The sequence below is a fragment of the Drosophila navojoa genome, chromosome 5 (assembly GCF_054131105.1).
Source record: "Drosophila navojoa isolate 15081-1374.11 chromosome 5, UAZ_NAV_1.0, whole genome shotgun sequence".
NCBI classification, from domain to species: domain Eukaryota; kingdom Metazoa; phylum Arthropoda; class Insecta; order Diptera; family Drosophilidae; genus Drosophila; species Drosophila navojoa.
The window spans coordinates 12,259,058-12,285,064 of record NC_142893.1 but is presented as its reverse complement, the minus strand read 5'-3'; the positions used below and the strand labels follow the sequence as shown (position 1 = coordinate 12,285,064).

The following is a 26,007-nucleotide window of genomic DNA, read 5'->3' as shown; positions in this document are numbered from 1 at the left end:
GCCACCCACACACACACACGAACGCAACTTCCGCTGCTGCTGCTGCTGCGTTTCCGCTGCGGGTGGGCGTTGCTGGCATTAACTTTGCCAACAGCCAACAGCCAACTGGCAACTGGCAACAGTTCAAATGTTGTTGCAAATGCCGCACATGTCAATCATTTGTTTAGCCATTTTTCTTGGCGAAAATGTTGCATAATTTATGGCAGCTCATTTCGCCTTTCATTTGGCCGGCCAAAGTTTGCGGCTTTAAAGCGTTAACTGATCGAAGTGAAGGCGAAAGTGCTGAAGCCAACTGCTAACTTTCACACTTGGTCGCCCGTTGGCCACAGATAAGAATTTTCTGATTTGTTGGCAGCAGATAACAGCACAGCTCCAAGGATACAACTTGTTGGCCGAATGGTCAAGCGAACAGAGTACAGAGAGAGAGACAAAGAGAGAGGCAGAGATAGATAGAGTTAGATGGAATTTGCAGTTCATTAAACACGAAACTACCAGCACAACAAGTTGGCCAATGTTTGTGCTAAATAATATTTATGCCCTGGCTAAATGTTTGCCAGCAAAGCTGAGCCACCGAGCTGCGAAAATTCTTGAGCCCTGCCACACGACACTTTTCAATGAACGTTGCGCATTATTGTTATTAGTTTTCAGGTTGGCCATCGTAAAAACTTTCAGCACTCGAGTGGCGCTGAGCTGGGTTGAGCTGCGCTAGTTACAGTGCTTACACTGTTGCCTAACAAGGAACAGGAACCAGCCAACATCCTTAAGTTGTTGTTGCTTTGCTGATGCTATCTGCGAGCATTGTTGCTGCTGCTGTTGCTGTTGCTGTTGCAGCAACATGTTGTTGATGATAATGCTGTCGTTTGACTATGTTGCCATTGTGTTGTGAGCTGCAGCCCCAGCATTGGGGGCATCAACAATAACGTCAGCTTAACTAAATGAAGGTCCAAGTGTCATGGATGCTTCTCAAACTTTGACACGACGACAACGGGCTGCCTCCCACTGCCACACCCACACCCACTCGAACTCGCCTTCCCATTGCTATTGCTGGCTTCAGTGTCGCAGCACGAGGGCGACTCAGGTCTAGGTCTCTTGTTTGTGTGTGTGTGTGTTGTGATTGCAAGTAAGCAAGCAACTTTTATGTCAATCTCCAGTTGTAAAACTTACTTATAAAACTTAACTCTTGGCAATAATCGCATGCCAACAGTTAACAACTGCCAAGCTTGTACTTAGAATGCAATCTAAGCAGGCATATGTTGCCATACTCTCAGTCAGCTCGAATTAATTGGAATTTCCTATGACACCTTTGAGACTGAACAATGTTGTTTGAATTCTGTTTCGTTTACATACACTATTTGATTATAATAATTATTATATCTTCATAATGGTGTTAACATCTTATTTTGTTTGCTTTATATAGATCGTTGCTTAATGTCCACAAATGAGTTTCTATTACTGACGCTCTGAGAAGAAACTCAGAGAGCAATCGATGGCCTCAGCTCTTTAACAAGTTTGTTCGGCAGCCGACAGAAACCTTTATTCTCCAATCATTTGGTTTAGTTTTATGAAGTAAAAGGTGTTTTGTGTATGTATTGGTGTGCATTTGAGAGTTGTATTCGCCTTCCTAGCTCACTCACTGACTTATGCGATCGTCAATCTTATCGCCCGATGATCCAATGTTCGTTAAAAGAAGCTCACTCGAAGAGATCAGGGCGCTTAGCAGACCAGCAAAACGAAAAGAAGCGAAGACTTCTGCTTAGAGAGAGAGAGAGAGAGAGAGAGAGAGAGAAAGGGAGAGAGAGAGAGAGAGAAAGAAAGAGAGAAAGAGAGAGAGAGAGGAAGAGAGATATATAAAAAGAGAGAGTGAATATGGAGCGCAGGAACATGATTAATTTTAGTTTATATAGCGAATAGAGTGTAGAGAATCAAATCTATCAAATATTAATATATAAATATTAAATAAATATAGAGAATCAAACGAATCAGATATTAAAATATTAAATAAATAATATATATTATAATATTAATAATAAATATACATATTTATAAATAAATATACATATATATGAGATGTCTTTAATTTACAATTTACCCTTTCTCTGTCTTCACATATATCTTAATGGTGATTAACAAATTATATAAATTATAATTTAAATATTAATTGTTGCATTTCTATATTTCATACCACATATTTTAAGAATTATCTTATTAAATTTATAACAAATTTTATAAATATATTTAATATTTCATTTCTATAAATACATATAAAAGCAGTTACAATTTAAGCAGAATCAATGAAAATCAATTATTAAAAGCTAAAAATGTTGAATGCTTTTCATACATAAATATTGTTTTGTTGAATAAGGCTTTTTTATGTTTCATATTAAATGTTTCTTTAAATAAATTGCGACAAAAAATTGATTGCTTTTGCTATTTATATTTATTGCAAAAATTGTATTTATAACAGAGTGTCAATAAAAATAAAAAGTTGCAAAACAAAATAATGAATTATTAATAGCAGAAATATAACAAATATAATGTGAGAATATATTTATGTGATATTTTTCTATGAGCACGTGTTGCTCACACAAATATTTAGATTCAAAGCACATAGCATATCATATCATATCATATCGTTTCTTATGTCTCTATTGCTGGCTATCAAATTTCAAATTTCACTTAAACAAATCTCATTTAATCTAAATTCTTTTCCACATGCAAACCTCAGCCAATATTTTCCCCAGAATTCCGTTTGATGTCTGTATTTAAACTCATTAGACGCTCGAAACAAAAAATTGCTTTTGCTGCAACAGCAAATTGCAGCTGCAGCAAATGCTGGCTGCACTCAGTGTACTTTTTATTTATTTTATTATTTCGGCTGCCTTTTTTTTTTAGCTTTGTTTTTAGCAATTTAAAAGCTGTTTTATGGTCATGCAAAGGGGCGTGGCGCGTTGAGTTCATTTCCATGTGCAAAATGCTGCGCATTTTTGTGTGTCATTTACAGCGGCAGCAGTTGCAACAACAGCAACAACAGGGGCAGCAGCGGCAGCAATGGCAACTTATTAACGCTCCATGGAAGCATTGAAACTGACCGCAGCAGCAGTGACGCCGGCAGCGACGCCGACGTCGACGTTGACGACGACAAACGGAAGCGGAAACGGCAAATAAACGCACGGGCGCTTACGTGAGTGGCTCTGCTCTGCTTTGGCTGTGCCTCAGCTGCGACTCCTCCCCGCCTCACCGTTTGTTTGCATGCAACATGCGTGTCAAAGCGGGGCAGAGGGGGCAACCGGCATTTATCTGGCGCTGCCAGACCAGCCACGCCTCGCCGCCGCACGCTGCAGCCATAACATTGCGGTCGGTTGTTGCATGTTTGTGTGGCGCATTCGAGACCCCCATTCATACTTTTCTTCTCAGCAGCAAATTCTTTTTTTTTTGATCGTGTGTGTGTGTGTCGACACGATGCGGCGCCATCGGTTGCATGCACGGCAAGGATTTCTCTGCTTAATTTGTGGTTTTCCAACCAAACAGCCGCCAACGACGACGAGAGCCAGCACATAAGCCGCCAGCCAACTGGCCAACTGGCCAACAACGGCGACAGCAGCAGCAACAGCAACAGCAGCAACAACTGTGGCAACAGCAGCAGCAGCAGCAGCAGCAATTGCAATTCAGGTTGCAGTTGCACGAATATTCTGGGAAACTCTTAAATATGATTATAGCATATGGCCGTGCGCAGGTTTGTCGCGTGTGTGTGTGTGTGTGACTGCAACATGATTTGAGGCGCTGCATTAACTGCAACAGCTATCTCAGTCGGGCAGTCGAATTATATTGCCACAAACTTGATTTAATTGTCGCACATTATATGCGCCGCATACCCGTGCACTAGCGCCCACACGATTGCCCCTCCCCCTAACACAATTACATAGAAAAATGCGCCCGCAGCGGAAATGGCAGCAATGCAAACGACGGGCTCAACAGCAACAACAGCAACAGCCAACAGCCAACAACTAGCAATAACAATTGCTGGGTAATGCAACTGCAAATAATAACAAACTACGTGGCAGTGTCCCATGCCCCACACACACACACACACACACACACACACATGCATGCATACAGGGAATGCAATGCGCCATTTGCAATTGTAGTTTATTTAATACATACCACAATTAGTGTACATTGTGCACGCAAACACTGGACGGGATGGCACACAGTTGCCATGTTGCCACACCATTTGAGGCACGGCAATAGCTGCTGCCACCGAGGTGATGCCATTAAGCGGATATGCATTTGTATTTTCGCCATTTGTGTAGCTGAGCTGATCTATGAACTCAATGCATTTAGACTGAATTAAGTGCATAGCATTTACAGGGTATGCTGGAGTTTGGCACTGACTGGTTGGAGTTGTCTGCCTTTAAATCTCTCTCTATCTTGATGATTAGCTGAAATGTTTGTTGAGATTAAAGACGGTATTTAGACTGAATTAATTAGCAAATATTTACAGGGTATGTTTTAGTCGAGTATTAATCGATTTTAGCTGTCTGATTTGTAATCTCTCTATTAATGATAAACTGAAATTTCCACTTAGGCATTTTCCGTATTGCTTTATATTGGAGCTAACTAGTAGGAATCAACTCTAGTGGGAAGTGCCTGACTAGAAAATATCCTAACCAAATGTATGTGTATAATACATTATTATGTCTATAAGAGTATAGATATATATCATGAACATGCAGAAGAACTAATGTACACCACATATCGATATATACTGTGCGATATGGAAGCTTTCAGTTGGGAATAGATTGAGGGCACTATGGAAAATCTTAGTAAAACTCCGTTATAGGCAGAGAGTTTTAAATTACTTGAGCGTCTATATAACTAATATGACAGCTCTAGTTTTTATAACTGTGGAATACACACAAATACCTATTGAATAATATAGTTTGTAAGCAATTTAGTTGAAAGTTATCAGCGTTATAAGTTCCAAATCCTTAGATATGATAGGTAATGAATAGATTATTGATTAACGCGGCTGGTAATACTAATCAAGTATGCATATACTTCAGTGGGTCAGTAATGCCTGCTTCAGCCTACGACATGCATTAGAACAAAGGAAAGGGAATTTAAATATGTAAAATACCTAATTAGATTTCACTGAAAATAAATACACTAAAATGACAACTACATAAATAAATGTATATAAATATGTGTATATCCTCAATTAACCCACTTTTAATGAAATTACTATATTTAAAGCTAAAGCTGAACTTTGATCGATTGCAACTATACAAAAACTTATCAAATAACAAATAGTGAATGTGATTTTATTAGAAATTCCTTAAATACCATCAATTAAAAGCTAATTACTCAATTCAATCTAAACCCTTTTTCGTTTTTATTTCTTGTTCTTCCTTTTGGTTTGACCTCGCGACATTTTAATTGATTTTGAAGTGTCGATGCGACACGCAAACCAATCAAAGTACTCGCCAGCCTATCAAGCGTTGACAATTTCACAATTGTGACCGCAGTTCAAATTGACTAAAAAGGCCATCTAGGCAATTGAAATTGAGAAATTTACATTTAATTATGGTAAACATAAAGAAAGTTTTTGTATTTGGTACTAAAAGTAGTAAGAAGTAAACTAATTTTAATTATAGTTAATATTAGTAAAGTAAGAAAAAGTCAGAATGGAAGTTTCACTGTACTTTTCTTCATCAGAGTGGGAAACATGCAATATAGTATAGTATACAAATGTACACAGATCGTATTCAATAAATAAAAGCGTTAAAGTAATCAATAATAAAAGCACTTTTTATGTTCCATAACACTTAAAATTTTTTTTATTATTTGTTTTTGTTGTTTTTTTGTTTTGTCCTCAACTAAATGCCAATTAAAATTCGTAATTATTTTTTAATGGCATTTTGTGGTCAATATCCGGCGAATGATTTCAAAAATCCCTTTGACGACTTCAATGCCCGCATACGATGTTCGCATTTACGACTGTGTGTGTGTGTGTGTGTGTGTGTGTGTGTGTGTGTGTGCGTGACTGTGTGTGCATTGCCCACATGCACATGGGCATGGCCGACGACGTTGACCAAATGGCCAATGGTCGTATCAATATCAATTCCAATGTCCATGACTTGTCAAACGGGCGTCAGCAGCTCAGCTGAGAATGGGAGCCAAATTGCAAGCAATTGCACAACAACAACAACAACAACGACAGCAACTACTACAACTACAACAAAAACAAGCCTTCGTACACGTGTAAGTACAAGAAAACGCAATAAGAAGCATTGTCGGAGGCCCTCGAGGCACTTGCTCAATGAAATTCTAGCAATCATCGGCGACGTCAACATTTTCGTTGAGAACATGCCGCAAGTGACAATCATTTATATTTAATAAACAACTAAACGCATGCAGCACACACAGCGGCACAGCGACACAAAGCAGCAGGAGGCGTGGCAACACTAGAGCCTCTCCTCGGACCCAACTCCTCTCCGCGGCCGTAACCCATTTCGGATGATGACTGCTTTGTGTGCTGTGGAAACGCCCCCGCGGCTAAAACGAGGACGACGATGACGACGCTGGCGATGACGATGACGACAGGTCCGAGACAATGGCCATCGTCTCGGTCGTGAAACGGTTTATCATGCATTTTGTGTTGTTGTAAATCGAATCGCCTGAATAATGCAGCAGGTACAAGCAGGGGGGCCGAACGGGCGGACGGGCCGAAGGGTGGCAGAGAGAAGCGTGCAGCAGTGGCAAAATGATCAGCACCCCATAGAAAGCAAATAAATAAGCAAGCAGCCGGGAGAAAGTTGCATACAATATGAGTGAAGGACTGCCAGATACCCTAGGCAAACAACAGAAGTGGAGCTCTGTTGCAAAGGAGCTCTAGCTGAAGTCAAAAACTATTTTAAATTGAAAATATGTTGAGACGTTATAAGAGAAATTCCCCGAATTATTAAATTGACTTTTTTCATTTATTACAACATATGTTCATATTAAAATATAATACAATTAAAATACTTTACGCTACTTTATATAAATTATAATCTGAATTTTCAGTTATTTATATTTAATTTGAATTTAATTTATAATAAATATAAATATAAATTATAATCTGAATTTTCAGTTATGTGGACAATTTATTTATAATATATATGTATTTATTTTTAATTATACTCTTCGATACTTCACACATCACAATGCTCACTATAACCTCACTCTCGCACACTTTTACAGGGTATCTTTGTGAATATAAGAAAAGAGAAATAAAATGACTAGAATGTGCAGAAGGACACTGTTTCGCTTTGGGCGGCATTCAAATTGAATATTGAAAACTGCCAAACGCTTGAATTATGCATTAATGATGTGTCTCGCTCCGTTAAGGCGGGGGCGGTGCGCCAGCGTCGCCGTGGGTGTGGCTGGTGCCAGCTGAAGGGTTCATGCAGCAGAAAGGACAGCGAAAGAAACGTAAGGAATAGAAAACCAAAGACAATAGCAATGCGTCGCTGTCCTCTGACCAAACCACCCAACCACCCACTGAACCACCGAACCACTAGCCACTGGGCAGTGGCTGGCATCGACTGCTTATTAATTTTTTATGCGTCTGCTATTTTTATGGTTGACATGAAAGCGTTTTGCCCCGAGCTCACTTCTTTTTTAGTGCTCTGTGTACATTTTGTGTACTGCGGATAATAGATGGAAATTTGTTTGGCATTGAGCACTGCATTTGCGGTCAGTTTCCATTCTTATTTAGTTTCCAATTACAGTTTCAGCGTATTTTGTAAGAGATTGAGTTCTTTTCTATGCAGAAAACAGCACACACACACATGTACATATGAGTGTTGTTGGGTCTCGAACAAACACGCACACTAGCATGCATGAATTTGCTTGCATTAATAAAGCTAACTTAGTAAACATAATTTGAGCATTTACATGAATTTACACATTTTCTTTCAACTATTTTACGTAAAAGTAAACACCTAACAATAAATCAAACTCACGCGCACAAATGTTAAGCAAGATACGCTGATCTGTGCAGTCGTGTCACGCGCGTTCATTAAAAAATTTCCCAAACAAGGGACATTTAACTATCGCAATGTAGACATGGACATACATACATACATATTTATGTTGATGCTGCAGATAATTTTATACTTCTGAGCAGTTATTGCTAATTCATTAATAAACTGAAAATAATATGGTACAAAAAGAAGTAAATATTAATTTTCATATAAATAAATACCCCGTTAAGCAATTCATTCCATTACTCAAACGGCAATTGACGGCTGGGCCGTCTCTAGTGTGACAATAAGTGTGTACATCATTAGCATTATTAATTAATTAATCGGCGTATTGGAAATGCATATTAATTACTATCGAATTTCTACCAAAATGTCAGCGTTCGATCAATTGCTCAATATATACGTTAAATTTGCTCAATAAGAGTAATGCAATTATATACATACATACATACGTACATACATATGTATGTCTGCATGTACAGACATATTCGAGTACATTGGTGTGCAACTAAACGAGAGCGAACGTTGAATCAGTTGACAAAAGACGTTAATTACCGGCATTAGCACACAAAGCCCCTGGCCAGCTTATCGGCTCCATAAATTGGGAGCCGACCAAAAATTGTCATGGAAAATATGTGTGCGTAAGTGTGTGTGCGTGCCTGTGTGTATGACCGCGTAAAACTCATTACATGCCACATGCCCGCCCCCACACCTACACACACACACACAGTCACAGAGTCACAGACACAGAATCCCCTCTGGTGACCACAAACATGCTGTAATGCGGGGTCTCTCTATCAACGTGGCCAACAATCGGGCACTGTGCGGGCATTTTGTGCTCGCCCAGAGCCAAAGCCTGCACAGGTTGGATGGATGGCTTTAAACAATTTGGCTGAAACCAAAAATGCCAAAGCGCTAATCTGGCAGGAGAAAGAGCCCGGCCACTTAAGCAACTGAGCTGAAGTCGCGCCCGGATGAGCTAAAATATCATAATGATCCAAGATGATGAGCAACTGGAGTGTGTGGTGCAACAATAACGCACCACAAGAGCTTCTCATATCCTTTCAAATGGCAAAAATTTGTTGGCGCTTGACGGGCGGCTTCGCTTGACAGCGATGCGAACTCAAAGTCGGTGTCGGAGTCGGAGTCGGAGTCAGGCATCGTGAATCGGGAGTCGGGGGAACAAGAGAAGACGTTGCCACCCGCTCTAGAGAGACGACGACGCCGACGACGCGCCTTATCAACTATGCAAGGCTTTGTCTAAATGATTGTCTATCTCGCTCTCGCTCTCTCTATTTCCTCTCTCATTCTCTCACTAGCCCCGTCGTGGCTGCAACCTGTTTTTCGCTGGTGTCTTTTGTTGCGCTTAATGAATTTTACGTACATTTTACGAGCGCTGATTTCCGCCAGAGAGCAACACCCACTGCCCCCGTCCACCCCGGCGACCCCATCCCAAGCAACGCCCCAGCTATTAATCTACACTTTAGCGCAGAGGACCAAAGCGCAACCCACCCTCAGTAGTTGTGCGTAAGTGTGTGTGTGTGTGTGCTTATAATGACAAGTTCAACAACAACTTAGCATTGTCTTCGTGGAACGTGACGCCCTGACATTTGTTTGCTCAAGTTATGCAAATATTTTTACAGTCAAGAAGTTTTTGTTTAATTGCATATTTTGACTCGAATTACGCGTGTCATAAAGCAAGGATATGAAGCTTACTGCGTTTGGGGTTGCTGACAATTAACCTGCTGCTGCTACTGATGATGATGGACGGACAGAATTAGTTGTCTGCCTACTTTGCTATATATAAGATTTGGTACTTAATGTTGATTTTAAAAAGCTGAGAGTTTGGCGCCAATGTGAATTTTATTCTATTTCGAGTCATAAGGTGACACTGTACAGCTATCGTAGCTGCAGCGTATCGATATATTTGTATTGAATGTACATTTACAGTATGCCTGCTGAGGTTAACAGTGGCATTGTGGGAGCTTTACAGTGCAGTGTTAAGCAAGCAGACTAACCAGAGTGGCAAGCATTTGCTTGGCAATAAATTTCAAATTGCAACAGCGCGGGAAATTCAAAAAATTCTTGCAGCATTTGATGTCTCATACTTTATAATAAAGAAATACAGCAGTTAATCACTTATTCGATAACCAACTTTAGCTGTAAACATAGCAGCAGTTTTAGTCATTGTTTGTGCTAATTGACGATAGTATCGCTGCTCTATCTAAAGACAATAAGATTTATCTCGATTAGAAACTAGATGTATCGATACTATATAAACAATTGTGCTTAGACTAGGCGAACACGGTTCAAGATGACTCCCAGACTATGTCCTCGTAAATCTGGCGAATACATTGTGAAACATGCTAAATATATAAAAGTGCTGCCCGCCGGCATTGAGCGGCTTGCCAAGGAGATTGTTGACGGTGTGATTAGTGAGTTAATAGCAAAGATCTCTGCCATGTGCTCTTAAATAAACAGTTCAACATTTTCAGCGAAACGCATCGATGTCGCCAATTTCTCACAGCATGAGCTGCATCCCAAGCCCAGCGACGAGCATGCTGCCAATTGGATTTTCCTTGTGGACACGCTGAACTTTTGCTTCTGGACGCCCGGTGAGTAGTGTATAAAAGCATATAAATATTAATATAAATAATCTGCAATTTACATTAATACGTAGAAAACTATACCAAGTACAAGGTGAACGGCTATACCGGCTACTTTGCACTGTGTGCGGCCATTAATCGAGCTATGGCGGAGGGCTTGGACATAACGAACCCAGAGTTCTACTCCGAGCTAGATCGGCAAACGTTGTGCTCTATATTCCGGGCAGACGATGAGACCACAAAGATTCCACTGCTTGATCAGCGTTTGCTCTGCCTGCATCAGGTGGGCAAACGCCTGATGACCAATTGGCAGGGACGTTTCGAGAACGTGGTCAAGGCGGCCAACCATTCGGCCGTTGCTCTACTGAAGCTGATTGTGGACGAGTTTCCTAGTTTCCGTGACGAGGCGACCTTTGCTGGCAAACGGGTGGCCCTATGGAAACGCGCCCAGATCCTCGTCGGCGATCTGTGGTCCTGCTATCGTGGCCAGGGACTCGGCCAGTTTGACGATATCGAGGCGGTGACCATGTTTGCGGATTATCGCGTACCGCAGGTTCTGGTGCACTTCGGCAGTCTGCAGTACTCGCCCGAGCTGCTCGAAGTGCTGCAGAAGGACACCATCCTGGAAAACGGTGACCCCATGGAAGTGGAGATACGTGGCGCCTCAATCCACATCATAGAGCAGGTCAAGGATGCCGTGCTGGCGCAGCTAAAAGAACATCATCCCGATGTGGACACACGCAACGTCAACTCCATTCTCATCGATCAATATCTATGGGACTATCGTCGCGCCCACGCCGCTGAGCTGGAGCACATTCCATTCCACAAGGTGCTCAGCATCTACTACTGAAACGAGATTAGGTTAAGCTGTTGATTGTAAGATCATATTTGTATCAAGCATCACAATTTCACGCTTCCGTTGCGGTTCATCGACAACGCGCGCGGGTCAAGAGCACAATAAAGAAATAATCGACGCTTGAATGAGATAGCAGCGAGACTTCGAGTGGGGGCAAGTGACAGAGAATCATCTAAAGGGTTGCCCAGACTAACTAAGACAGCCCCTGACATTATAGTCTGTCCGTCTATCTGTCTGTTTGTCTCTTTGTCGGCAAGTAGGTTGGCCTTTTAAATAGTTGGCTCTGCTGGCATATTTTCATTCCAAACAGCAGCTGGCTTTGTCTATTCGGATGCCATGCGAATTGATAAGCGACAATTAGTTTGGTTTTGTCTAAAATGCGGTCAGAAGTTTAATGTTACCCACGTTTTTTTTCTGCCTGTTTTTTTTTTTTTTTTTGCCTGGTTTGCTGGGGGTGTAAAACCGACGTCGCTGTCGGCGCTGCGGCACAGTTGATGTCGGGTCTTTGGCTCGAACGGTTGTCGCGGTCTTCGCTCTTCGCTCTTTGCCCACGGCACAGATTTAAGGTTTCCTCCCAGAAAGAAAGTGAGTGAGTGAGTGAGTGAGAGTGGAGCTGTCTGAAATATGCAAATACCAATAGACGAGCTGATAAGATAAAAGGTGGGGGCGAGTGATAAGCGTGGATTAGTGCGTGGATGCTGCACCGCACCACAGTGAAAAGCCCAAATACGAATTGTGAGCGAGCATTGAACTCGCCGAGTGAACTGAATTGAGTGCGGAGTGCGGTAGCAATGCCAGCAGAGGAGCATGACGGCCTGTGCCTGGAGTGGAAGCAGCTCAACTACTATGTGCCCGCCCAGGAGCAGAGCAACTACAGTTTCTGGAACGAGTGCCGCAAGCAGCAGGAGCTGCGCATACTCCATGACGGTAAGCTATCCATGTGGGAGCTGGGCAAGTCGCCTTGCCCAATCCGTAGCCGAATCCAAATAACTGTGGCCGATGGCCTCCCCTCGTGCAGTCAGCGGTCACCTGAAAACGGGCGATCTCATCGCCATTCTGGGCGGCTCGGGGGCGGGCAAAACCACATTGCTGGCAGCGATTTCGCAACGGCTGCGTGGTAACCTAACCGGAGATGTGGTTTTGAACGGCATGGCCATGGAGCGGCATCAGATGACACGCATCTCCAGTTTTCTGCCACAATTTGAGATCAATGTCAAAACCTTTACGGCCTACGAGCATCTGTATTTCATGGTAGGTCCTAGCAAAGCCAGCCAAACCCAATCAGCGTAATCCTCCTCCACCCTCCACTCCTCCAGTCCCATTTCAAGATGCATAGACGCACGACCAAGGCAGAGAAGCGCCAGCGCGTTTCGGATCTGCTGCTGGCCGTGGGTTTGAGGGATGCGGCGCACACGCGCATCCAGCAGCTGTCGGGGGGCGAGCGCAAGCGCCTGAGCCTGGCCGAGGAGCTCATCACCGATCCCATATTTCTGTTCTGCGACGAGCCAACCACCGGCCTGGACAGCTTCAGTGCCTACTCAGTGATCAAGACGCTGCGCCATCTGTGCACCAGGCGGCGCATAGCGAAGCACTCGCTCACCCAGGTCTATGGCGAGGACTCGTTCTCCACGCCCAGCGAGGAGAGCACCAGCAGCAACTCCATCGAAATGGAAATTGTGGACAAGTCGCACGAGAGCCTGCTCCAGTCCATGAAGGATCTGCCCACGCTCAGCGTGCTCAACAACAGCCCCAACGGCACGCACAAGAAGGCCGCCATCTGCTCCATCCACCAGCCCACGTCCGACATCTTCGAGCTCTTCACGCACATCATCCTCATGGACGGGGGCCGCATCATCTACCAGGGACGCACCGAGAAGGCGGCCAAGTTCTTCACAGAGTGAGTGTGAAACACGTGTGGCCCAGCTCCCCATAGGGAATCTCATGATCCCACCTCTTTAGCTCTTTATGGCGCGATCCCTATCTTGTTTAAATAGGGGAGCATGAGTGTTTTTATCACGTTTTTTATCTTGCGTCAAATGTTAATAAGAAACACGGAAATTATTTAATAGGCTTCTTTCTAAAGGGAAATATACATAGATAAGAAAGTAATCCGCATATATTTCGAGATGCCAGACATAAATAAATACAGGGTATGTTTTTAGTTGAGATAAAAGAGATTATTTAAGGGAAGAGGTGTTATAATGGCAAATATGTGATATATATTATTCCATGGTAATGTAGGGTATCTCTCAGTACTTACATGATTCCATTATAATGTAGAGTACTTCTTATTCCATGGTAATGTAGGGTATCTCTAAGTATAGAGAATCTTCCTTATAGAGGACATCTTTTACTACATTTATTATTTTTTATGTAGGAAACCTTTTCATCCTTGTACAGGGTATCTTCTGTACACACTTTACTCCTTACAGGGTATCTCTTGTTACATACCTGATTCCATTCACTCACTTTACACCTCCTTCTCCCTTTCGCCCGTCCAGCATGGGTTTCACTCAGCCGCTGAACTGCAATCCCGCCGACTTCTACCTGAAGACCCTCGCCGACAGCCAGGGCACCGGAAATGCGGGCGAGCTTCTGCGCGCCAAGTACGAGCACGAGACGGACGGACTGTACAGCGGCAGCTGGCTGCTGGCCCGCAACTACAGCGGGGACTATCTGAAGCACTTGCAGAACTTCAAGAAGATACGCTGGATATATCAGGTGTACCTGCTGATCATACGCTTCATGACCGAGGATCTGCGCAACATCAAGAGCGGACTGATTGGATTCGGGTTCTTCATGATCACCGCGGTGACGCTTTCGCTGATGTACTCCGGCGTGGGCGGTCTGACACAGCGCACGGTGCAGGATGTGGGCGGCTCCATCTTCATGCTGAGCAACGAGATGATCTTCACGTTCAGCTACGGCGTCACGTACATCTTTCCCGCCGCACTGCCCATCATACGACGCGAGGTGGGCGAGGGCACCTACAGCCTGTCCGCCTACTATGTGGCGCTGGTGGTCTCCTTTGTGCCGGTGGCGTTCTTCAAGGGCTACGTCTTCCTGTCCGTGATCTATGCTTCCATCTACTACACGCGCGGCTTTCTGCTCTACGTGACAATGGGCTTCCTCATGAGTCTCTCGGCCATTGCGGCCGTCGGCTACGGCCTCTTCCTTTCCAGCCTGTTTGAGACGGACAAAATGGCATCGGAGTGCGCGGCGCCCTTTGACCTAATCTTTCTCATCTTTGGTGGCACCTACATGAACGTGGACTCCGTGCCGCTGCTCAAGTACTTCTCGCTCTTCTTCTACTCTAACGAGGCGCTGATGTACAACTTCTGGATCGACATTGACAACATAGGTGGGTAGAGTAGGGCCCATTATCCTCCGTCAAGTCAAAACTCTCTCTCTCTCAGATTGCCCGGTTAATGAGGAGCATCCGTGCGTCAAGACCGGCCTGGAGGTGCTGCAGCAGGCGTCCTTCCGCACCGCCGACTACACCTACTGGATGGACTGCGGCAGCCTCCTGCTCGTCGCCCTCGCCTTCCACATCGTCTCCTACGTGCTGGTGCGACGCTACATCAACCGCAGCGGTTACTATTGAGTTTTTAGCTTTTATTTTACACATTCTATATTCAGCTTACATTGTTTACAATTCATCATAGTATATTAGCGCATTCTATTCGTAGCGAGGCGTTCAAGTACCAGCCGAATAAAGGTTTAATCCTATACCTAATCATTACATAACTCTAGTTACAATTTTCAATATCTTCGCTTTCTTCACTCTCTCCATATTGCATTTCATTTATCTGTGTATATTTAGATGTAAATACGTATGTAGTCGTCGTCGGTCTCTGCCTACCGCAAATGTATAATTAAATTAGGCTAGAACACAACCCGTGAAATATGGAACAACACACTCTGTTCAAAATAAATAATTTTGCGAAAAAAAAAATTAAATAAAACAAAGGGAACAAATTTAGCTATCAAAGGATATTTGGCGTTTCGCCTTGACGCCAGAGCCGCCGCTCGTGGCTGCGTTTGCCTGGAACTTGCGCGCTGAGCCGTTGCTGTTGCCACCGCCCCCGCCGCCAAAGTACGGGCTGATATTGCGCTGATCCTTGCCGGTGAAGTTCTTCTGGCCCGAGCGCCGCTGCTCGCAGTGCACGTTCTCGCGCAGTGCCAGCCCACCCAGATTGCTCTTGGACGAGCTGTTGTGCAGCGAAGGATTCGGCTGAATGGGTAGCTGCTGTTGCTGCTGCTGCTGCTTACAGAACAGATCCTCCGAGATGCGTTCCATGAAACTGGACTGCGTGGTCGAGTTGGACGCACCATTGCTCTGGCTCAGCTGACTGAAGCCGAACGAGTCCACCGAGTTCTCGCTGCCAAACAGATTCTGTATGGAGCCGCCAGCCTGGCTGCGCGTGAGCGACATCTGCGACAGCGACTGCGACTGGGTGGAGCTTTGTGACAACAGAAGCTTCCGCTGGGCAAACTCCTCGGGTCCAATGTAGCCGGAGAGACGCGTGGAGGACTGTCGTTTCGCTTCGCTCTCGTGACTGCGCGCATGCAAGTAGATGTCATCCGGCTGCTTGCCGGAAATCACGCTGAAGGCGTACTTCTTGGCCAGCCTACAAGTAAAGCAACTCCAATTATTCATTTGTTCATTTTCCAAGAACCCCAAATACGCACCGCAGCAGTGTCTCGCTGTTGCTGGTCGTGTGCCCTTGGTGGAACTCCTGGAAGATGCGCTTCACAATGCGCGCCAGGTCCGCTGCGTATTGCCGGAAATTCTCGTGCTTGGCCGATATTTTCCTTTCCTGCAGCGCCTGCGACACGGCCCACAGCAGTTTCTATAACAAAAATACATTTAAATGTACAATTCTATTTATCTATGATTAGCTGTAGCTTCTCGCCTCACCTTGCGCTGATTGTCCGTCATGGCGCTCTGCGGCGCTGCGCTCATCTCCGAATGGGCGCGCATCAATTTGCTGCCAGCTTTGGCTGTGCTGCTGCTCAAATTGCTGCTGCTGCCGCTGAATCCAAGACTTAGTCGACTGGCGCTGCCAAGGCCAACAGCTGGCTGCAAGCCGGCCGCCGTCTTGTACTGGGCTGTAGCTGCTGCTGCTGCTGTGGAGGAACCAGCTCCAATGCAAAAGCTCTGACTCTTTATTTTGAGGGCGCGCGGCGTTAATCCGTGACTGCCCGAGCCGCTGGTACGTAACAGCTTCCGGCTCTGGCTGGCCAGCTCGGCGGCATCCTCGTCGTCGTCCTGAGCATTGCGTTTGCGCTTGAGCAGTGTCTCCAGCTGCTGGCTCACGCTCTCAGCACAGCCAGCGCCTGGCTGCTGGCTGCCACTGCCGTTGTCCGGCGAGAAGAGCGCACGCTTCGATCTCTCCACACGATTGGCTATCTCCGGCTTGAAGAGCGGCTTGGGCGGTATCAGTTGCTGTTGCAGTGACTTGGCCGGGCTCTGGAACAGTGCGCGTTTCGAGGACTCGCGCGACGGGCCCGGCTTGATGAGATCGGTGCGGTAGAGGCGCTTTCGTGCTGAGGAGGTAGGCGTCTTGCGTGCTGAATATATACGATATGCAAAATTAAATGAATATTTGTATGTTTAGATATGTAAATAATAATAATAAAAAAAAAAAATAAAATAAAATTAATGAGCGAATAAAAAATTAAATAAATTGCACGATAAAAAGTTAATATTACAAACAAAAATAAATTAAATAGAAATGTTATAAAATATATTTAGCTAAAATATAATAAATTAAATTAATATAAAATAAAGAAAACTAAAAAGATAAAACAGAGAAATATTTTTAATCAACTAAATAAAAATAAAATCCATCAAACTCAAATAAAACAATGAGTATAATAAATTCTATATACAATATTTTTTCCTCCAGCATATTATTTCTTCAGTCAGTCCGACTTCCATATAATTATCTTGAATATGAATTTGGGACATATGGATTCGCAATAACCTTTGTCTGCTTCTTATAAATACTTGAGCCTAACGCAGTTTCTTAGATCTCTCTTACCTTTCTTTTTGCTTCCGGGTGTTTTGCGTTTTGGTGTTGCTTTGCGTTTATTGCGCTCTTTCCTGTAAAATCAATTGAGTTACTAATTTGGCAGCGCAACAAGATTTATAATTGCTGCTACTCACTTTTTATCTAGTAGTATTTGTGGACCTATGGAACTGTTTAGTTTAATGGAGTTTGTGGCCAGATTGGCCGATGAAAAGATGGCGCGACGTTTGGCCAAATGACTGAGCCGATTGCCCGGCGATTGTGTAAGCATTCTACAATAAGAAATAGAAATTGGATTAAATTAATTTAATTAAATTTATTAAACTAATTTATGTCTGCTGCTGCTGCACTCACTTCATGCGCATGTTGCGCTTCTTGGCACTGGAGGGCGATCGCACATAGGACGTCGCCGTCTCTGCACCCACGTAACGCTCTACCACGGACAGACTGAGGTATTCGTTTTGTTCGGCCGCCTTGTTCAAATTGTAGCTGAGGAATTGTAGAAGGTTCTCCAATTAGTTTGGGAATGCAAGTGGCAAATAGTTCAGTCAGAGCTCACCTTAGTCCATGCTGACGTACGCCCAGCACTTCGCGCCAGCTCATGCTCTGCGCCTCGGCCAGGCTGTGGGTGGGCTTGAACAGTGAGGGCGTGGCACAGATGCCACTATCCTCAATGCTGGACGGCGTGGCTGCTGACAGGAAGTTCAGCACGTTTTCCTTCATATTCACCACCGTGCTGACGACATCGATGTCGGGCGTGGTCACGGTGGGCGGCGGGCGGACACCCTGCAGACAACGACGTATGCGTCGATAGAGCTCACGCTCCCGCCTGCAATTCTCAATGAAGTGAGTGCGCGGATCGCTGCTCGCTAGCTGAGTGTCTTGCGTCTGCTCGTCCACAAAGCTGGACTCCGTGGGCGCGTTCAGAGAGTAACGTCCGCTGGCATTGTGGCTCGTCGTTGGCGCTTCACTCACGCATTCGCTCTCTTCCAGAGCCTCGGGCAAGTCCTCCAGCGTTGCGCCCAATCCCTTGTCGACTGGCTCGTCGCCATCATCTTCGTCGCTGTCAGCAAAGAGATCGGGCGAACGTTCGTTGTTCATTTTCTTGAGTATAAACGATTCTGACAGCTGCTGCGGCGCCTGCGGTTGTGGCACCGGCTCAGGTGGATTGCACGAGCTGCCAGAGGCTTCAGTCAGACTCTTGATTTTGCCATCGAAGGACAGGCTGTCTGTCGTTGCCTGTGCTATGGACGCTGCAGCTGCTGTGGCTGGCATGTCGACCGCATTGCAGCTGTTTTCCTCCATGATGGCGTCGTAGAATCTGGGAAAGACGACCATGCCCGGCGACTGGCGCTTTGCTGAGATCAGCTTCTCCGGCTGCTTTTCTGGCTCCGGCAGTTGCAGATGCTGCAGCTGCGAGCCGTACAGCTGTTTGTTCACTTGGCCATAGGGACTGTCGCCGAATCCTCGGAACTGCGACTCCTGACTACTGTGGACACTCGATTTGTGGGCATTGTCTGTGCTCAGTGACTTCGGATTCAGCATGTATGGCAGATTCATGTTCTCCTCGTCAGATATGTGGCCCTCATTGTTTTCACTGAGCGAAGACTGTAAATTGTAAAGACAAAATTTGAAATAGATTTTGCTTTCACTTTTAATCGTAATTTCGCTATTTCCAAATTTCGCTTACCCCGCTGCCCGTGGACGGCTCCGATTCGTAGCTGTTGTTGATCTTGTGCACCGTATTGGAGTTAAGTGCAGCCATCCTTCAGCGGTTCAACTAAAATTACATACAGAGAACCACATTTGATCACTTAAACTTTTGATTTATAGCCGTACTTATTTTTGGATATTTTTGGTACAGGCACCGCGCAATAAAAAAGTTGGAATGGGGGCAGCATATAGCAACTACTGTATTATGCGGGTGTATTAATTGTACTTCAGAGCTTAAGCTCATTTGCTTTTGCTTAATCAGACCTACAGTTGTCGGACTTGCATTTACCTTATGAAATGTGGCACTTTTTCCCAAAGCGATGCAGCGGCATCAGGCGAGAAAATGCGCGCGCATTTTATGCAGTTTATTCGCACACCTTTAGAAGATTTACAATTTGTAAAATGATGGTGGGGATATGAATAATGTTATAAATAACTAGACTTCATTTTTAGGCACTATATTAATATAATAATTTAACATAAATTAATATTGTTTTTGTAAATTGCGTTGCGTGTACGAACATCTGCCATTAAGAATTTGGCGGCGGCTCTTGGGAAGTATTGTATCGATATATCGATATGTTTGTAGCCGATATTTCATGGTCGGCACAGAGAAGATAGCGATGGAAATAATACTGTTACAAATTTACAATTCTTTTATATTTATAAAAACCGTCTTTTAAAATCCTTGAAATGAAAATATAATATGCTTTTTAATGCAAATATTTCAATTTCAATACCTCACATACAAAATGCGTAATCATATATGCCACGTGTAGCGAGGCACTGCTGTCACGAAGTACTCAATGTCTTTATTGAATAATATATATTTATTTTATGAATGTAAATAGGCGCAAATAGAAATATAAAAATGTATACAAGCATTATTTAATACAAAAAATGAACAATAAATACCTGCTGTGACACCTTGTGTTTATTGTTTACCTTAGCGTTGCAGCCCTTGCGTAACAGCTGAGAGCAATAAGATCCACTTAACCACAATTTACGATCCACAAATTCTCAACGATGAGCAACTGGAATTTACAGCTGTTTCTGCCTCGATGTATCGAATAATTCGATTAAATTAGAGAACAACAATAAAAAACACCACTTATCTGATTAATATTTGTAAAAGCAACAAGCTCAGTTGTAAACAACTTTGCGAGCGTAAGTAAACGAATCGTGAGTGCTGTGACTCGCCTGCTCGGATTATAAAGCTCAGTCAGCAAACACTAAACAACGGCGCTCTTTGTCGAGCCATTCCTCGCTGACCACCTGCCAAAGTGCATCATTTTGCACTGTGTCATTAACAATAACAACTACAGCAACAGCGTCAGTCATAATACATATCCAGAACCATCGCGACTTCGCAGAAACAGTGCATCATCTATTTACTCACCCAGTCAGCCATGCCAACCAACTGATTGCCATTGCCAATAAGATGCGTGGAATAGAGGGCAAAGTCGTTGTGCTAGGCTCGCGAGGTAAGCACCAAATGCAATCGAAACCAGTAGCATTTTTATTGACTCTGAACTTCATCAACGCGCAACGTCGTCGTGTGCGTAGCTCACCCGATTAGTTCGTAGTTGAAAACAATTTCAGCAATCGCCCAGAGAGATAACGCAAAGCAGAGCTTAATTTTTTCTCTTTGTGTTTTCCCTTCTTTTGCGCGCCCAATTCGATAAGCGCCCGCCCCTTGAACACTTTTGTTGGGGGAGTTTCGTTCGCGATTTCGTTCATCAACCCTAGAGAAATTGGGCCAGCCGCGGCTCGTGAGGTCTTAGCTATTGCCCTACGCTGCATTCCAAAGCAAGCGGGAGTTTTAGTTCATCATTCACAATGTTGCAGTATACCCTATATATGTGTTTAGTACGCAGGGTAATATAAATCCGACTATTTAATATATGCATAGATCATAATAGAGCCTAGCAGCTGTATATATACAATATTGTAAATCTTTATCATTTGCAAACTACCTAATATAACCGTCTCGCTTTCCAGGGTATTTTAAATTAAAGCGTGCCTAATTAGCTCTGCTTCGCACACATTCGTAATAACAGTACGATTTGTTTGTATTTTCGCAAGGTCAGCAAGCCTATGAATTTGAGCCACATATTCATACACACACACACGCACACATACGTATATGCATATTGATAGTAGCTTTATGTATGCATATGCGTGTGTGTGTGTGTGTACTTTGAATGCGTGCTCATATCTTACGACGACATTCGCCATTCTCAGTTTGAAATCAGTCGCGTACTTTTTTTTTAATCCGTTATTTTTATATATGTATGTATGTATTTCTTTGCTTTTTCTATAAGATGAGTCAGTCGAGCGATATCTTAAGGGGCTTTTCATAATAGGAATGTCTCGTTTAATGCATAACAAAGCGACGCCTGTTTATAAACGCACATTGAATGCTGTATATTTATATACATATACATATATATGTATATGTTTGTATGTAAGTCAGTTGCCGTTCGCTTATCGCATGTTTACCGCTAGCTGTGTCTCAGTAACACCTTTTGTTTATTGAACCTACTTTGTTTATGCATCTGATAAGTAATATCGCCCATTTCCTTATGCCTAAAAACAATAAAGTAAACAAATAGAGCTGTATCAATAAATTAATATATTCAATTTCAGATTATATTTATTCAGTTTCCAAGACAAATTACCAAATGGGCAAATACTTGTGGCTTATGACTGCAGCTTCCGTATCATAGAGATTAGATATTTGATATTTGGGATTATCTTTCACATCATAGCTATAAAGTCAGATAATATTGCCTAAAATTGGGTATACTCTAAGTATGTTGATAGACGATTAATTATTTAATGACTATATTCAAGACATTATTATATTCTGTTTATCTACCATAATTATGGAGTCTCAGTCAGATGAGCTGTACGCAAAAAAACTAAACAACATTTTGAATTATACATTTAAATTATACATTTAAAGTAAAACTTTTATTTTAAGTTTAGCAATCGGAAACATTCCCTGTCAGTCTCTTGTATACAGATTTAAATCAAATCTCTTATTTGCCTGCTCTCTCTCTCTCTCTCTTACCTTCTGATATCCGAACTTTGTTTTTCATATACATAGTCTGTATTTTGTGAATCGACTCTGAAAATCTCTTCTCTCCTTTGCAGGTGTTGGCAAATCTCGTTTGGTCATCAAGTATATTAAAAATGCTCAACATCGCAGCGAGGAGCCGACGATAGCAGTCTCCTTTTTCACCTGCAACATCATGTTGGATGATGTTAAAATCAAATTACAGGTGAGCACAACAAGTTCCATTCGTACACGTGCCACGACTAATCAGAGCTTCTACTGCCAGCGACACTTGGTTTTGGATGTCGTGTTGTTCTTAGTCAGCGGGGATTTTACTCTGATGGCTTTGCTATATCCTGTAATCCGGAAGGGGTATTTCGATTCAGTGAAATGAGTTTTGTTATAGAGCTTCATCTGTGTTCCTCTTAGTTTCTGTTTCTATTTCTATGTTCAAATTATGAAAGGTTTCTCTTGCTATATTCCCTTTTTGTGTTCCCTTGAGTACCTTTAAGTGTTTTATCAATATGTCCTTCAAATGTCTCACCATAAAGGGTATTTGGTCAGCATGCACGCCCGCCCAGCAACTCTTTTTTGGTCCCCTTTTTATTTGCAATTTCTTCGTCCAGTGCACTTTCTGTTTATTTGGCTTTTACTTTTTCGATGGTCGTTCGCGTTTTCCTTCTCTTTTATAGTTTATTGATAAGCTAAATTTGTTTCCCCCCTTAAGCTGGGACTGCATTCCCATCCAACCCAGCGTCCGCTCGTAGATTCCTTGGCGCTATTTCGATTTCGTTTTTTATACGCCAAGCAGGAGCAGCAGGAGCAGCAGCAGCTATAATGGCAAATAGTTTTCGCTGCCACAGATTTGTAGCCCTTTGTTTTTGGCTGCGTTCTGTTCATGTCGTTGCCCCACAACAATTTTTATGAAGATTTGAATTGTGCACCATAAAGATGAGCACACACACACACACACACACGCACAGAATATGATTGTTATTATTGTGGGAAAGCGAAAAGCATAAAGACCGAAATTGCAGAATAAACGCAGAATGGCTCAATTAAAGTTCAAGTCGTTTCGAGTGCTGAATGCTGAATGCTGAACGCTGAATGCTGAATGCTGAATGCTGAATGCCGATTGTTGCGAGAGTCGAAGCTGCTGGGTTGAGTGTGTGCCGTGGTCACAATGAATTTTTGCAACATCCGTTGACTGAGTACTCATCCCATTGTCCTCCTCCACAGATCTGGGATACCGCTGGACAGGAGCGCTTCAGGGCCGTTGCACCCATGTATTATCGGAATGCGAATGCAGCCATTTTAGTGTTTGATCTGACCCAATATAAGACATTCACCGAAATCAAATCATGGATCCAGGAGCTGCATCGCAATGTCCAGGACCCGATGATACTGACGCTGGTCGGCAACAAGATGGATCTGCAGGCACAGCGCGCCGTCTCGCGCGATGAGGCCTATCTGTTTGCCAGCTCGATTGGCGCCACCTACTTTGAGACATCCACCGAAACGGACCAGGGCCTGGAACAGGTGTTCCTCTCGACGGCACTGGGTCTGGTGCGGCTGGCCGACGAGGGCAAGAGCCGTTCGCTGCGCTCCTTCGAGTCGACCGACTCGCTCTTCTACACCAACGGCAACACGGCCTTCAGCTACACGGCCGCCGCGGTGGTGCGCAACGAGGATGGCGCTGCATTTCGTCTGCCCTATGTGCATATCGGAATACCAGTGGATGGGCAGGATGTGAAGGCGACGGGCGAGGGGCGTCTGGAGACGCCCTCGTGGGCGATCGAGCACATTGCCCTCGGCGAAGTGGAGAGGGCGCGCTGGTGCTGCTACTGAATAGAAACCACTCTGAGCCAGAGCCAGAGCCAGAGCCAGAGAACTGTCAACGATTTTCTCAAAACATTGTGATGTTAATTAAACAGGTTTACCTTTAGTTATGCACCTGCACTCAAATTCGAATCGGCTAAAGCAATCGAAGCCAAATGGAAGACCACCCGTTAGCAAACGAAACAACAAAAATAAGCAAAGAATGAAAGAAACAAGCAAATGAAACTGATAGATTACCGAGCACTGCGGGCACAGCCCGGCAGCGGGTGGCAACGCAATCAATTGACACATCCAAATCGTGGCTGCTAGTCGTAAGCTAATTGTAAGCTTAGTGAATAAGTCAAACCAGCAAATGCCTAATGTATATTTTATTTATGAATATTAACAAGCAGCAGCGTCGCTTAAAGCTCACTTGACTCCAAAAGTCGCTAATCTTATTCACACACATAATTCATTCACCCACACACACACACACACACACTCCGGCCGTCTCGGTTGGCTGTAATCACAATTCATGTACAAACAACAAATATATATATACGACTTTATATCATATATCCATATATATACATACATATATGACATCTAAAAGGTGTGCATAATGTGTCATTTGCCCACGCCCATAAAGCATTAAAGCCCACATTGCTCCGGCTCCTGCGTATGCATTAACTTGCCCATTAACGCAAAAAGTTCTCGTATAATTGGAATTTAATGTGCCGGCGAGAGGCCAAGGGTTACAATTAAGATGCCAGGCAGTAGTCTAAGCAGCCATTAAGCTCTAGACCTGGCACTACTAAGAGAGAGAGAGAGAGAGAGAGAGAGAGAGAGAGAGAATGCGTCCATTTGAAGCTAATATACAAAACTTATGGTCAGTTGATTTCTTATGTATATGTAATACGCGCAATTTAGCGTAAGAAGTCGACGGAATAGCAACAACAACAACAATGCAAAGGACCAAAAACTCATTCAAGTGTCATCAGCACATTTACAGAAGCGCTGGACCCAAACCTGAGACCGATGCTGTTGATGCTCTTGATGATGCTGATGCTGTCACAGCTTGCCTTTGGCCGCACGGCTAGAGAGAGAGAGAGAGGGAGAGAGAGAGAGAGGGAGATAGAGCATTGGGCAGTGCATTGATTTGCCATTAGGCAGCAAATGAGTTTACTTTACACCCAAAAGCAGTTGGGTCTCCACTTGTTGTCTGTCTATGCGCTGGTGCGTTCAACCGGAAGCGATGCTCAAATCTGCACACACACACACATACATACACAACACGCACACTAATACATGCGTAGTCTTAGATTGACGCCAATGGCATACGCTGCTTGAGGCCCCAAAGTCTTTGGCTTGCGGCAAGCTGGCACGCATCACGCATACCACAAAGCAGACCACAATACACACACACACACACACGCATAGTTTGACATGACTGCTAATGGCGCTTAGTTTGCTGACTTAATGATCTAGAAATGCATCAATGTAATCAAGGTAAGGCAGCCAGTCGCCTGCAGCTCCTCCAGTCGGCATTCCTTTGCCTGCGACTCTTAGCATTTGCAGTTGGTTTAACCGCACTGAATGCCATGCAAATTGCTTATTTTATTCACACAGTTGTTGCCCTGGCGACAATAGACCAATACACCGACTGAAATCATCATCCCTAGGCCATTTGTGGCCTATGCTTTGATTAGCAGGAGCAAATTGAAGGGATTCTAGAGCTCTATTAGGCTCTAACTCCTAAAGAGAAAATATAATTAGATATTGTAAGTCAAGCAGTAACAATGCAGCCAGATAAATCTCAAAGACAACTTAAGAGCTTGATAATATGTATATAGGTCATTCAGTTATCAAGCTGAGATTAACATGGACAGAT

At 43.7% G+C, this 26,007-nt stretch overlaps 4 protein-coding genes across 5 annotated transcripts; 3 read left to right on the top strand and 1 right to left on the bottom strand.

Annotated features, from left to right (window-relative positions):
- The first annotated feature begins 10,180 nt into the window (after window positions 1-10,180).
- Window positions 10,181-11,614, top strand: LOC108654842 (queuosine 5'-phosphate N-glycosylase/hydrolase). Its single transcript, XM_018106420.3, has 3 exons — window positions 10,181-10,462; window positions 10,523-10,642; window positions 10,708-11,614. Exons 1-3 carry the CDS (start codon window positions 10,342-10,344, stop codon window positions 11,481-11,483), a joined length of 1,017 nt encoding a protein of 338 aa, XP_017961909.1. The 5' UTR covers window positions 10,181-10,341; the 3' UTR covers window positions 11,484-11,614.
- A 287-nt stretch (window positions 11,615-11,901) lies between these two features.
- On the top strand, window positions 11,902-15,427 carry bw (brown). The gene is made up of 5 exons (XM_018106418.3): window positions 11,902-12,416; window positions 12,508-12,740; window positions 12,806-13,386; window positions 13,991-14,850; window positions 14,906-15,427. The coding sequence occupies exons 1-5, from the start codon at window positions 12,281-12,283 to the stop codon at window positions 15,091-15,093; spliced, it is 1,998 nt and encodes a 665-aa protein (XP_017961907.1). The 5' UTR covers window positions 11,902-12,280; the 3' UTR covers window positions 15,094-15,427.
- Window positions 15,084-20,310, bottom strand: mi (cyclin E-interacting protein minus). Of its 2 annotated transcripts, none has more exons than XM_089262665.1 (9): window positions 20,183-20,310; window positions 19,215-19,304; window positions 18,084-19,132; window positions 17,879-18,013; window positions 17,662-17,796; window positions 17,537-17,598; window positions 16,411-17,063; window positions 16,182-16,342; window positions 15,084-16,120 (listed from the first exon to the last, which is right to left on the bottom strand). In XM_089262665.1, exons 2-9 carry the CDS (start codon window positions 19,287-19,289, stop codon window positions 15,469-15,471), a joined length of 2,922 nt encoding a protein of 973 aa, XP_089118791.1. In that variant the 5' UTR covers window positions 19,290-19,304; window positions 20,183-20,310; the 3' UTR covers window positions 15,084-15,468. The 2 variants fall into 2 exon arrangements, with proteins under 2 accessions (XP_089118791.1, XP_017961906.1); XM_018106417.3 differs by lacking the exon at window positions 20,183-20,310 and adding an exon at window positions 19,527-19,804.
- An 8-nt stretch (window positions 20,311-20,318) lies between these two features.
- Window positions 20,319-24,561, top strand: RabX1 (RAS oncogene family member RabX1). Its single transcript, XM_018106421.3, has 3 exons — window positions 20,319-20,721; window positions 22,397-22,524; window positions 23,538-24,561. Exons 1-3 carry the CDS (start codon window positions 20,679-20,681, stop codon window positions 24,144-24,146), a joined length of 780 nt encoding a protein of 259 aa, XP_017961910.1. The 5' UTR covers window positions 20,319-20,678; the 3' UTR covers window positions 24,147-24,561.
- Window positions 24,562-26,007: the final 1,446 nt, after the last annotated feature.

Bases quoted from the DNA above. Each gene is read 5' to 3' on its own strand.
- LOC108654842 (XM_018106420.3), top strand. From the start codon at position 10,342: ATGACTCCCAGACTATGTCCTCGTAAATCTGGCGAATACATTGTGAAA. The intron at 10,463-10,522 runs GTGAGTTAATAG...CAACATTTTCAG, and splicing joins GATTGTTGACGGTGTGATTA to CGAAACGCATCGATGTCGCC. The intron at 10,643-10,707 runs GTGAGTAGTGTA...ATTAATACGTAG, and splicing joins CTTTTGCTTCTGGACGCCCG to AAAACTATACCAAGTACAAG.
- RabX1 (XM_018106421.3), top strand. From the start codon at position 20,679: ATGCGTGGAATAGAGGGCAAAGTCGTTGTGCTAGGCTCGCGAG. The intron at 20,722-22,396 runs GTAAGCACCAAA...TCTCCTTTGCAG, and splicing joins CGTTGTGCTAGGCTCGCGAG to GTGTTGGCAAATCTCGTTTG. The intron at 22,525-23,537 runs GTGAGCACAACA...CCTCCTCCACAG, and splicing joins ATGTTAAAATCAAATTACAG to ATCTGGGATACCGCTGGACA.
- mi (XM_089262665.1), bottom strand. From the start codon at position 19,289: ATGGCTGCACTTAACTCCAATACGGTGCACAAGATCAACAACAGCTAC. The intron at 17,064-17,536 runs GTAAGAGAGATC...GTATATATTCAG, and splicing joins ACCCGGAAGCAAAAAGAAAG to CACGCAAGACGCCTACCTCC. The intron at 16,121-16,181 runs GTGCGTATTTGG...CTTTACTTGTAG, and splicing joins AACAGCGAGACACTGCTGCG to GCTGGCCAAGAAGTACGCCT.
- bw (XM_018106418.3), top strand. From the start codon at position 12,281: ATGCCAGCAGAGGAGCATGACGGCCTGTGCCTGGAGTGGAAGCAGCTC. The intron at 12,741-12,805 runs GTAGGTCCTAGC...CCACTCCTCCAG, and splicing joins ACGAGCATCTGTATTTCATG to TCCCATTTCAAGATGCATAG. The intron at 13,387-13,990 runs GTGAGTGTGAAA...TCGCCCGTCCAG, and splicing joins GCGGCCAAGTTCTTCACAGA to CATGGGTTTCACTCAGCCGC.